The 13942-nt window shown below is 32.7% G+C and overlaps 1 protein-coding gene across 2 annotated transcripts in view; it reads right to left on the reverse strand.

Moving 5' to 3' along the window:
• IBTK (inhibitor of Bruton tyrosine kinase) overlaps positions 1–13942 on the reverse strand; it is a 91334-nt gene that overhangs the window by 58930 nt on the left and 18462 nt on the right. Inside the window, exons 5-15 of one of the 2 annotated variants that reach the window (XM_036024391.1) lie at positions 12852–12962; positions 11721–11891; positions 10422–10539; positions 9952–10135; positions 9441–9564; positions 7549–7726; positions 4222–4399; positions 2429–3028; positions 1544–1630; positions 663–745; positions 544–581 (exon numbers count right to left, since the gene is read on the reverse strand). In XM_036024391.1, coding sequence (XP_035880284.1) covers positions 544–581; positions 663–745; positions 1544–1630; positions 2429–3028; positions 4222–4399; positions 7549–7726; positions 9441–9564; positions 9952–10135; positions 10422–10539; positions 11721–11891; positions 12852–12962 — 1872 coding nt within the window. The remainder of the gene's footprint in view (positions 1–543; positions 582–662; positions 746–1543; positions 1631–2428; positions 3029–4221; positions 4400–7548; positions 7727–9440; positions 9565–9951; positions 10136–10421; positions 10540–11720; positions 11892–12851; positions 12963–13942) is intronic. The other variant, XM_028508737.2, reaches the window with a different exon arrangement.

Here is a 13942-nt window from a genome sequence, read left to right on the forward strand (position 1 = left end):
TAGCCTGCAACCCAATGCAGGCAGGTACCCTGACTGAAATTAAACTGGTGACTTTTCACTTTGCAGGACATCGCCCAACCAACTGAGGCATACCGGTCAGGGCTAAAACATTTAATTTTAAACCACAAAATACCACTATATTCTGACTGAAACTGGTACAAAAAAGTTTGAAGATAAATCACATCAAATGCAAAAGAATGTAACATTTATAAAACACAAAGTTAAAATGCTAAAATTAAAACACATTTAATTTTAAATTGCCTTATAACATAAAAAAGGATCAATAAGAATTGAGAAAAAAGAAATATATTGTATTCCAAATTTTTAAATAATGGAGAAATATTGATTTAAGTGGCTTTTTTGCAATATTTTCATTTCTAAGTGTTGTTATTTTCTGATAGGATTAAGCATAAATAAATTCAATATAAAAGAAAAACTGAGTTAAAATACAGGTTCCCATTTTGACTTTCTTTAGTATATAATCTGCCCCAAATCTATACAAAGCATTGTTACAGGCCTAGGTGGTTTCTACTTAAATCTTACCTCAATCCATGAGCTACTCAGCATACTATGAAAATATTCTGAAAGAAAAAAAATTCAGTTTAGTAAGAATAGTGAAATACTAAACAAATAAATCAACAACTGAGAAAAAGTATACCTACCAAGTCTAGCACAAAGAACACATTTATGACAACGGAATTCCTTTCCATCCACTGACTTCATGGTCACATCGCACAAAAATGAGCTGCCAGAAAAATGTTTAATTAAAGCAAGAGCAATTTCTTTACATGCTGAGCAAATAAGAAAATTCATTATACGATTTGGCTTAGTTTTTGACTAGTTCTTCATGAAAGGTAGATGAGAATAACTTGAGGGTATATACACAAATAAAGTAGTTCATCTCCTTCCACTTTAAGGAAGATAAGGGCCTTACAATAATGATAATATTTGAAAAGGAAACGGAATTCAGATAAATATTCAAACAATTCATTCTTCTAATTTTATTTTTTTATTACAAGCCAAAGGTTAATGATATAATGGTAAGTGACATCACAGTCAAAGAGCTTTAGTACGCTTATTTATACAACCCATTCTGTGCTAAGCTTAATCCTGATATCTCCAGTTTCTCCTTCTCTAAAATTTTCACTAAAAACAAAATATTTAATAATATATTTAGTATAGTATATTTATTACTGAAAAGATTTACAAAGGAATCATCAAAATGATGAGAGGCATAATCACTTTGGTTTTTCATTTCCTACTGATCAAAAAAATATAAAATTCAGGCAAGAAAAAATAAAAATTAAAAATTCCTTTCTTAATTAGAAAGTAATCAAAAACATGAATTGTACCAACGTCTATTGAACAGTAAATATTTTACCCATTACCTCAACAACTCTCCAACATTTCCAAAAGTGAAAATACTAGCGAAGGCAAAAATGTATCTACATAAACATTTTATTTCATATGTAAGATGAGCTCTATTTCCATACTTAGGTCCCAAAATCTAAAGATAAAAATTACCTTCATTTTTTTAACTTACCATTTTCCCTGATTTAGCTTTGGTTTGTTACCAGTTTTCTTGTCAATAACATTAATTTTTTCATTTTCAAATCTGACTCCATCTAACCTATCAACAAGAATAGATAAAAATTAGCAACTGGTGTATATATTCCCGTAGCAAAACAAACAAAAATCCAACAATTAGCTTACATCTGAACATGATTATATATCACCTGTAAAATATCTCAAAGAACTCTCACTCTGTGATAAAGAATTATACATTCTCCTTCAATTTTACTTAGAATTCAAAGTACATTCAATATAATTACTGATAAAAATCAAAGCTACAGCATGAAGCCTTTTACTGTTTTTAAATAGAGAATGTACACTGCTCACCTCCTTCCACCCTGCAACTAAGGTTACACTGCCATAGGCAAAAGAAATACTTTAAAATAGAGAATTCCAAAGTCTTATTTGTAATATGACAAATACTGTCTTATCCACTTTACACAAAACTACACCAACAATATGAGGTTATTGTTATCCCTCCCATTTTGTATACTGAGGAACTGAAGTTCAAAGAATCTAAGAAATTTGCCCCAACTAGTTATAGTAAAGCTAAGGGACATATACAGTCTTTCTAACTCCAAAGACAGTACTCTACAGTAACTACACTGCTTGCCAGTCCAGATCTGTTACAAACACCACAGAGGGTTCAAACCAAGTAACTGCCTTCCCACACTTTCATGTTTTAATTCCGAGTCCCACAAAGACAGCTCTAGCAGAAAATGGAGGGAGAAAAAATGTACCTTCCCACAAAAAGGGGGTAGGGAGGGAGAAAGAGAACAGCAAAGCAAAGGAAAAGATAATTTTTAAGAGAGGACATAAGATACAAGAAAAGATATTAAGCAGGAGCCATCCATACCTACTACTCAAAGTACTGAAACCAAATTTCTTTGCAACATTTTGCAACATTCCTACGGGATCATCTTCCCCAACAGTTTTCACTTTTTTGGAAGATTTGGGTTTGCTTTTCTGCTTTTCACTAATTGTATGAGCTTGATTACTTTTATATACTTCAAAGGCTGACTTCTGATTATCTTCATGAGAATTCACTTTATTCAAGTGAGAATTTGGAGTACCCTGATATTCTTCTGGTTTTTTGTTTAAATTTATTCTTGGCTTGAAGCCATGAGTTAAAAAGTCACAGGTATCTGTGTAAATAAATTGTAAAAGGTATTCAAACAAGTCAGGATGAACCTTCTCTACCACAAAGAGAGGGCATCCTACAGCATCTTCTTCTTTCCGGTAAACACCTGTAAAGTCTAAAGAAGTACCATCTGAAAGGAATAATTTCTGAAAAAAGTCAGAACGCAATGCCAAAATATATTTATGAGCAGGGAAGATTCTGTTGTCAACTTGAAATGTCACATCATGAATGCTGTCCATTTCATCTGTTTCTTTCAACAGTTTGCCAAACTCTTCAAAAAAGGATGATGAAGACACAGCTGGAATTTCATAAAGGCTAGAAATGAAACAAAAATCACTTTTACTTTCAAGAAAAAGAAATTCTTAAAGCATCCCCAGCCAATTCTTATTTTAAAGTGCAATTTCTTTTTTATACACTACTTGGAAAATTTTAAATTTGGCATTTCCTAAAATATAATACTGCAGTCTTAGATGCTGTATCACCCTTTACATTTTTTCTATTCCTTTTTCTCTTTGTTATTTTCTTCTAGACTAAAATGATTAGAATTAAGTTCTCCTCTAAAAGTAGTGTTTTCTTTTTCTAAAAAAAAAACACTAGAATATAAGTTTCAAGTGAAGAAATTTTTAAATGATAAAAATTATAAAAAAAACTCAACAAAGAGCATAGTTCTCAAACTTTTCCTCTTTTATGTCTGTTTATTTTACAGGTGAAGAAAAATAAACATACAAAGAACTGAGTAAATACTTCAGGTCCCAGTCCCAGCATAGGTCAGAAACTCAAGGAAGTAAAGATAAATATACACACAGACACACAATTGGTCTGTAACCCTGACTTTTTCAGTACCATAAGAATGCGATCACACCTGCCCAATCTACTTTTTACCGTTCCAGGTATGGGGGACCAACCTTCCTAGTGTGCCTGGGATAGAGGGGTTTCCTGGGAAATGAGACTTTCAGTGCTATATACAGGAAAGACCTGGGCAAAACAGGACAAATGGTCACCCTATTTTCAGAACTTCTTTACTTTTCAGTAGTACCTTGAGATTTATCTTAACATGCCATCTCTCTAATAATGACTTAGAAGATTTATATAGAGATTCACACTGCCCTACAGATCACTCTACTTCTTCTTTTATCAAGTCTCATCATATTCAAGGGTCAAAAATTACTGCAAACTATGTAACAAATATTATATTTCTCAGAATCTGAGAGCTCAGAGTACATATAAAGTACTAAAGACAGAAATCGTGTGTCTATATATAATAAACATATATATATATTTAATATTTTCAATAAATATCAGTTTTACAAACTACAAGGAACACTCATCATTTCCAGTATAATAAATTCCACCTTTGAGTTATCCTGGTAACATGATCATATGTCTCAAGTCTCTATAAGACATGGCAACAGCTTTTCAATTAAATTTGGTCCAGGAGCTATGGAAAACAAAAGAAAACCCGGTGACTGTTCCTTCTAAAAAAGGAAATGTAATATATACAAGTATACCTTGTTTTAGGGTCTGACTGCAGGATTGCAAAGTTGCATCCATTTGGATCTGTGCTGATGCTAACAGCTCTATGGGCAAAAGTTAGTTTCTCAAGTCGAATTCTTTCATACATACTATTTACATCAGAGACACAAGACACATCTGATGAGGAATTATGAAGGTTTGATAAAATTTCTGCAAAAAAGAAGAAAATAAATTCCCACTAGTCAAGACTTTATTAAAACTGTTAAAATGATTTAGGAGTAAACAGAAGAGAAAAACAGTTAAGAGAATATGGGAACATCTTTTGTATGCATTAAGTCCTTTTGAAAAACTATATCCTCTTTCTCCTTAACACAATTTGCACCCTATATGTTGATTGTATTATACAGGAAATTTTGGCAAGTCAGTTCTCAATTGTCCATGAATTTATCTCTTTCAACAAAAATCCTCTACATTGCAACCAAAGTTATCTTTCCAAAAAGCAAATCTAGTGTTAAACTGGTTTTTAAAATTCCTCAGCATGCATTAAAAATATATAAATTAGCATCTTCATAATTGATTCTTTATTTGTTCCCTCCTTTCCTCTTCTCCCTTTTCCAATTTATTCAGCAAATATCTGAGTGACTATGCTACTGTAATATAGTGGTCATCAGTTTATCTCTAGTGATGTAGGAGTGAACAAGATAGGCATGTCCCTATAGTTCTAGCAAAAAAAGACAGACATTAAACAATGATAATATCAAGACAAGTCATATCAAAACTAAGAAAGAAAAGTATGAAATTTGCATGGAAAAAACTATTCTACTTGCAGTATGAAAATGTTTAAAGTAAATAAAACCAAAGAGGTTATTTAAAAACCTCAGAATGCAGAAAAAAATAAATGATATAGATTGAAGTTATAGTAATAAAACTATAGAAAATGGAAAGATTTCAGAAACATTTGAGACAAAAGTGACAAAATTTGGTGATTAACTGAATATAGAGGGTAAGGGAACATGGGGTGTCAAAGACTACCATTTACTTCAATTGAAACACTGAAAAGCAGATGTGGATGTATGAGTTCAGTGTTAGACTACTAAATACAACTAAGACACAATTCTATGGACTTCCAACGTTTATAACTTGAACCTGCATTCTGTTTACTCTCACTCTATTTCCATCTCAGGGAGTTTAATAATCTTCCCCCAACACTCAGTTATTCCAGTTTTGATACTCTCAAAAATACTTAGGCATGTCCATGAACTGCAAATAGTTATATACATATCTATGCCCCTACAAATTTACGAGTGTCTCAGAACAGGGGCCCATCTTATATATTTTTGTATTATTATATAAAACTTAGCCCTATAACTGGCATATAGTAAATATACCTTAAATGTTTACAAACTTGACTAATTTATAAATAAATAAAATTAAACTGATTACACAAAAACATTCCTTTGTAGCTTTATGATTTTGATGAATGTTTATAATTATCTGAATAATTATAAATATTCTTTATGCATACCGTAACTGATTTCTTCATTCAACAGATGACTACTACGTGCCAGGAATGCTAAGGATATAGCAGAACAGACATGGTCCTTGCCCTTTTATAGTTTGACAGGAGACAAACATTTAAAAAATTAATCACAGCCCTGGCTAGTGTGGCCTAGTTGCTTGGGCATCATCTGGCAAACCAAAAGGTTGTTGGTTCAGTCCCCAGATGGGGCACATACAAAGTGTAGCAAACTGATGTTTCTCTCTCACATGGATATTTCTCTCCCTCTCTTTCTTCCTCCCATCCCCTCTCTCCAAAATCAAGAAGCACACCCTCAAGTGAGAATACACAGATAAGATAAAAAATTAATCACAAAGATAAATACATAAAAACAAGTAAAAACAAGTCTCATGATGAAAATACAAAGGGAATATTAAAAGTGAAACAGGTTTACTCAGTTTAGATTGAGGAATCAGTGAAAAACATCACTGATCAAGTATAAATTAAGGTATAAAAAATTAGAAAAGGCCCTAGGAGTAATCGCCACTGGACAAGACTGACCCTGAAGGTCAATGTGACTTGAGAGTAGTGAGGGAAAGAGATAAAACTCCAGATGAGTTCAGAGACATAAACAAGAGTCAGAGCAGGGGCCTTATAGGCATGTGTTAGTAATGAGAAAACCATTCAAGAGTTTTTAAACATAGTAATATCAGGATCAGATCTTAAAAGACCACTCTGGTCATCACTTGAGAATAGATAAAAAGAAACAAGAATGGAAATAAAAACAATTATGTTTTCAGTAGTTTATCTGACTTAGGCTAGGGTAGGAGCAATGAGATATATAGAAGTAAATAAATTCTAACTTTTCTGGGAGAAAAAAATCAACTAATTATTAATGATGGGTGAAAGAGAAAAGTCACTAACCTAAGTTTAAAAAAAAACCTAAGTAATCCACAAGTTTATAAGTTTATAATCAGATAATTAAGAATAAACTACATAATGAATAATTTCTATTTTCACTGGTGGTATCTTAAATCCTTTATATTCATCAAGGAATGAATAAAATTTGCCTTCAATGATTCAGCAATTGTTTAAAAAACCTGCACTTTTTAAAATTCTCAATGAACCTAGAAGCTTTATTTTTCCTGTGATTTTCATCTAAGTCACAAGATATACCTTTAAAACTTTTTTATTTTATATATACAGATATATAAAAAACAAAACAAAAATATAGTTACTAAATTCTCGATTTGGGGCAAAAGATAAAAAAGGGGGCTTACAAGATGGTTCACAAATGTCTGGAATTGTTTTTGTTTGTTTGTTTGATTTTTTAACTTTACATTTCCCTACCCCTAAACCTAAAGTAAAAGCTAGCAATTAGCAAGAGTAAGTCACTATTACTGATAAGAATGTACCATGAGCCCTGGCTGGTGTGGCTCAGTGGACTGAGTGCCAGCCTGAGAGCCAAAGGATCGTTGATTCGATTCCTAGTCAGGGCACATGCATGGATTACAGGCCAGGTCCCCTATCCCTAGTAGGGAGTGCAAGAGATGCAACCACACATTGATGTTCTCCCCCTCTCTTTCTCCCTCCCTTCCCCTCTGTCTAAAAATAAATAAATAAAATCTTAAAAAAAAAAAAAGAATGTACCATGACCTCAGGGTATGCTGAGACAGATAAAAATAAAAAACTCCAGGTTTAAATAGATCAATAGATCAAATTCCCTATTTAACTGTACGCAAGCAAACCAAAATCAAAAGAGACATTTATTAACACTTGTTAATTAAACCTAACAATAAATACTTGTGAAGTTAAAGGTTAACCAAAAGGAATTTTCATGTGCCATTCACATACACAAACTCACCTTTCTTTTCAGAACTCTTTTTTTTTTCTTCAAACCATTTCCCTCTAAATCCTTCTCCATCCTGTGTGACAAGTAGAATTTCATTCCTACTTAAAGCAATATCAGAAACAAAGACTTGGCGTGGATAAGCCCATCGACACTGCTTCAGAGAACTGCTGATTGATCTCCAGCAGAACACCTAAAATTAACCAAATTACATTGGAATATAAAGCAAAATAGCATCTGATCAACCAAAAACTGAAATCAAGAGGAGACAGTTCTAAAATAAAAGCTCTAATTTATGTTTCAATGTTCATTCTTCTGCAGAACATAGATACTATAAAAGTTAAGATGGTTTTAAACTGTCTTTCAGGAAAAGTACATTAAGCAAACAGGAAGCACTAAATATGCTTCAAAGATACTCTTAAGAAGTAATTTTCAGTATTGCTTGTTTTGCATATATAGATCTGCTACAATGGTAAAGAAAAAAATCCTAAAGGTAAAACTTAGATATCAAGTTTGCTATAGTACCATCTCATCTATTTACAAGAGGAATGAAAATCATCCTATGAAAATCCAAATCTGACTCTCAAGAAAAAAAAATGTATATATAACTAAATTATATAACTAAAACAAAATTTTAGAAACTGAAAACCACATCGTAGAGCTCAAAGGTTTCCCAGTAGTTCTGCAGACCAGTGTTCCTGAGAAATGGCTTAGGGGTTGCTGCTCAAGGCCACTGAAAAATGATGCCATGGAGTGCTGGGCTTCCCAACCCAGTTTGACCCAGAGCAGCAACCTTTGCATCTGCTCCAGAGATCTGCATTCCAAATAATATTTCATTTGAAAAACTAACACTGCTGATTTTAAAAGTTCAACCCCCTCATAATCAAGAAAAGTAAAGCACAAAATGGTATCTACAACAGTCAATCAAAAGTTACACACAAAAACCCCAAAAACCCTATATTGACTGAACGATTCCTTTCACAGCTTGGTTTTTATAGGAAGACTAATTTTACAGAAAGTAGATATCCAGAGATATAAGCTAGCTCTGTATTAATATAAATGAAACACACCCCAAAGTCTAATGTAAGTTTTTAATACTCAAGTTTTTATGTAATCCCATGCCTCTGCTTCCATTAGTACAAATTAGAGCTTTAATGCTTAAATATATTTCCTTCTATTAAAATGATCAACTACAGTAGATTTATGCCTGTAGTGTACCGGTAGGTAAAGCTTTATGATTCGAATTCTTCAATTTCTAAAATGTCAAAATTTGCAGTACTTTACAAACCTCAGAAAAATCATTCTTACTATATGATATATTTTATAAGTAAAAAACAGAAAACAATCTGTTTTATTCTAGTCAAAGTGTAAAATTTTTTCAATGTATATTAATGTATAATACATATTTTTAAATTACCAATTTCATTAAGAAATATACTGGTATGTTTATACATGGAACTAAAATGAAAACTACAGTATTTACTTAAATAAAAAAGGTAAAATTCTTTATACAGTGATCTAGAACAATAGTTATAATCTCTGCTTATATATACTTTATGTACATTTGTTTAAAACTAAATCTGGGGAAAATTTTCCAATTATACATCAAATTTTTAATATTGCCTGATTAGTTTTTTTAAGAGTAGTTACATAAATAGCTCATGTTTATGCAATTCAGTATCATTTATCAACACTGTATACAGATAAAACAATCCATCACTTATTTCCATTTTAAACACAGTAAATGATACTTGAAACTACAGTTTAACAAAGTAGTACTATGCCACATTAGTTCAAGGTCATCATAATTTCTTTGAAATACCAGCTCCACACAAATTAGTACTGGAGGTCAGAATAAGTACAGGATCAAAGTCAATAGGAGTCATCACTACCACAGAAATACTCACCCTTCCAGTTTCATCCAATGCAAGAATACAGATTTTTTCACCCTCATTTTCTTTGAAATGTTCAGGATCAACCTTGTATTCCATACGCCCCCCAGATATAAGAACCTTTTTCAAGTTTAGCTGTCTAGGTAAAAAAAAAAAAAAAAATTCTAGATTAATATGTTCTCTAAAATATACATGCTCCATTTGAAAGAAATTACTCTTCAAACAATAACCTAAGGCAATTATTGTGAAAAGTGAAGTAAGATGATGCAGCCTTTGGTATCCTTGCCCCCCCCCCCCTTTCTAACGCATGCATTCACTCCAGTTTAAATAACCGACAAGGCTAAAAGATCCTAAATCTATCTGCACTTTAACAGCAAATAAAAATTTTTAACCTCAAAACAAAATAGAGAAATCCTTGGTTTTCTCCATTTGGCATTTCAGAACATAGCATAAAGCTGATACTGATATTTGCTGAAAGAGTTAAACTATTACTAAAGTTAAGGTTCTTTCACAGAAATACACATACTTAGAAGCCATCTTCTTGCACTGATAGTCTGTAAGTAAGTAAATATCTCCACTGGTGGTAACACAGACTGTGGCCCCATCACTTGCAGCAACCAAAGATAGAGTAATGATGTCCTTATGATGAAGGGCAGAGACTTGACGAGGAGCAGTTACACACTTTTCTCCATTGGGATCTAGTAAATAACCTAAAAAGTTACACAAATAAATCATAAAATACCCATTTTAAGAATCCAATTTCCTGGCTGGCATAGCTCAGTGAATTGAGCGCAGGCTGCGAACCAAAGTGTCACAGGTTTGATTCCCAGTCAGGGTACATGCCTGGGTTGCAGGCCATGACCCCCAGCAACCACACATTGATGTTTCTCTCTCTCTCTCTCTTTCTCCCTCCCTTCCCTCTCTAAAATAATAAATAAAATTTAAAAAAAAAGAATCCAATTTATTTTTCAGATAGTGTCATCAAGGGTTTCTTACCCAGTTGTCCACCATTTAGTCCCATAGTATAAACAGCTTCTCTAGTCCACAGCACTGTATGAAACCTGCCTGCTGCTACTCCAATGATTGTTCTTCCTTTCAGGTATTTTGCCTGCATCTATTCCAAAAGACAAATAAGACTGCAGTTTAGCATTCTCAGTCTTATTAGAAAATATGGCGCTTTTATATGTAACATAACCAGGGTCTCTCAAGAATGGTACTAATAGCATTTTTGGGGGGCCAGATGATTCTTTGTTGTGGGGAACTGCCTTGAGTATTGTAGGAGGTTTACAACATCCCCAGACTCCACCCGCTGGATGCCAGTAGCACCAGTCCCACCCCTGCCCCAAGTAGTGACAACTAAAATTATATCTAGACATGGCCAAACAGCTCCTGGTGAGCAAAACTGCTCCCAGTTGAGAATACTAGATGTGTCCCTATCAACCCAGAGCTCTGAGGTAGCCACACAATGAGAATAAGAATGGGAATAATATTCTACCATTCCTAAAGAAATCTACAAAATGATTAAATATCCACAAATTCCACAGTTGAAAAAAAAATACAAATAGAGATTACCTCCAATTATTTTGGGATAATTTCTATTAATTCATTAGTCCTCCCAACTGGAAAATCATTGGATTTAAAAGCTTATTAATATGAAAATATGAATCTAATAATAATTTTAAATCCAGAGGATTAAATCAAGTGAAGAAATTTAACATCTAAAATACAAATGTTATGAGCTGAAAACACATTTGTTATGGGTGATGATTCTAGAAATATTAATTTAGAGCACCAGTCCCAGCTCAGTATACTAGGTTCCTGAAGCTGAAGAGAGGGTACCTTCTGGTGGTGGTTGTACAAATGTGAGGGGGAAAGTAGAACAAAGAGCAGTGGCTTTTGGGCCTATATTCCTTCACACCAACTTACCAGGTGAGATCTCTACACAGAGGCTGCTTTACTATGAAGCCAATAAGCTTAGGCTTCTAGGTGCCTCACTTGCATAGCCCATTTTGTATTTACAAAGTTGGCGTTAAGGAGGACTTAAACCCAAAAAATCTGGGTACCCCTCAGCTTATGAATACTTAGGAGTTAATCTAAGGCAGTTTGGTGTCTAATATCCCAAATGCTTTCTTTCTTACTCCAAACAAATGCTAACTTGTACTGTACTTGATTTCTCCTGTGAAAATATATATAAGCAATGAACATAAAATAAGTTGCTCTGTCAATACCTTCCATCTTTTGGTCCATATAGGTTTTACAGCAAATAATCACCTTATTGTTTAAAAAAGAGTTTACCTGTCTAGGTACATTACAACTGGAAGGTGGAGGAATAATTCCTAATTGATGAAAAGTATTGACACCAAATGTATATACACATCCATCTTCAGTTAACACAACAGTATGATCCTCAGCAGCTGCCACTTGGGAACAATTATGACCACTCAGTCCTTCCACAAGCCTAGGGACCTACAAAACAAAATTAACCTTAGCATATTAAAACCACTTACATACATATATAAATAGAATCTGATGATACTATATCTCAAATGACATGACTGGTATATGGTCTATCACGCTAAGTTCTACAATTCAGCAAGGAACAGATGAGTTTAATAAGACACTGGTTTATTTGTAAAACACAAAACCCCAGTAAGACATTTTGATAAAATAATTTGATTCAACAAATGATTTTTTAGTCCTTATTATATACCAAGTGCAAATTTGTTTGGTATAAATAGAGGAAGCTTTTCAGCCAAAGAATTCATTGTTGTATTAAAGAAATAAATAAAAATACAGGAAACAAAGCTACAGGAATCAAAAACACAGGAATCCCTTCAAAGAGACATTTACTAGCTATTTGATCTCAATCAGGTCTTTTAACCTCTCAGTAGTTCAATTTCTTCACCTGAATACAAAATAATATTATTTTAGATGTTAACTGGATTGGTGTTAGGAGTAATAAGTTGGTAAGTATAAAATACAACAGTCTCTGGCACTGAGTAAACAATCCATAAATGATTGTTGTTATTGTCACTGTGTATAAAAAGAGGATAATAATGCCTATAACATCACAGGGCTGTTACAGGTTTATGAACAATGCCTAGAATATAATAAACCCTCAAAAAATGGAAGCTGTGATAATAGTTTTCTCTCCTTTTTAAAGAACCCTTAATCAATAGTAAATATACCAGTACTCCCTTCTCAATATTTGCTATAAAAAAATTTTCCCTTGATGCTCTAGAATATGGCATCATATCTAAATTTTTAATTTGAACATAATATACCAGAAAAATCACTGATTTTTAAAAAACCATGATCAATTTGTATATTATTTTCTTCTTCTAGTTGGTCAAAAATGTTTTTTTAGTGAACTAAAGCTTCCTGTTTATCAAAATTTTACTAAAGTTACCTAAACATTTCAATTACCAAGCATGTCTGTTCATCTGCATGGCCTAAACGTCCTCCAGGACCATGACCACAGGTATAGACCTGCCCTTTCTGAGACAGAAATACTGAGTGAAATTTACAAAGCACCACCTATAGGGAAAAAAGAGAATATTATTCAAATTCTCTGAATTAAATATTCTTTATTTTATAAAACAGAAATAATAAATTATTGCTAACTGTTTAAGCTGGATGATAGGTACAAGGGGACTCATACTACTCTTTCTACTTTGTACACATTTAAAGCTTTCTGTAATAAAAATTAAAAATATACATACTTTTAAACTATGTTTACAGATATATAGAAAAAAGAACAAAGAAGGAATTAAGCATGTTACCCACAGAAGAAACTTAACAAAGGAAAATGCAAATCTTAAGTCTTCAGCTACAAAAAGTAATAGCCAGTTGTTTTCCAATTTCATAAAATCCCCAATAGCAAGAGCTGAGCCGACTGCAAAATGAGATGTAAAGATTACCAAACAGTGATAATGTTATTAAAGAAAATAATGGAAATGTATTAAGGTTAAAAGTATTTTTTAAAAACACTACCTATACATGAGGAATGTGGGTTAAACACTGTAAAGATTTTTTTATACTTCTTGTCCTTTTTGTACTAATTTTTTCTAATGTATCTTTAATATTACACTTACATATTCACATATTCTCACCAGAAGACGTAGGCACTAAAATGGTTGAACTGCATTAGCAGAAGGCAATAACTGGAAACCAAGAGAAGTTTCAAATACTCACATACTTAACCACCAGGCCACACTGTGCTGTTTTTCAGTGCATCTAATATGCAGTGTATTCCTTTACATTAATACCACTTAACAAAGTTTTATTATTTTGAAAAATTATTTGCATTTATATTTCTTATGCCATCTATAAATATTTCTAACTTACGAAATAAAAAGATGTTAGGAAATAATGAAATCCTAGAATTATTTTTCAGAAAGTCAAGCTCCTTTAGAAAATAAGAAAATTCAGTTCAGTTTATCAACTGAATTGCAAGCTCTATTTATACATACCCTTAAACCAGTTGGCAAGCTCTAGAAAGATATGTGCCTATTATA

This window comes from Phyllostomus discolor, chromosome 4, assembly GCF_004126475.2.
Source record: "Phyllostomus discolor isolate MPI-MPIP mPhyDis1 chromosome 4, mPhyDis1.pri.v3, whole genome shotgun sequence".
Taxonomy (NCBI): domain Eukaryota; kingdom Metazoa; phylum Chordata; class Mammalia; order Chiroptera; family Phyllostomidae; genus Phyllostomus; species Phyllostomus discolor.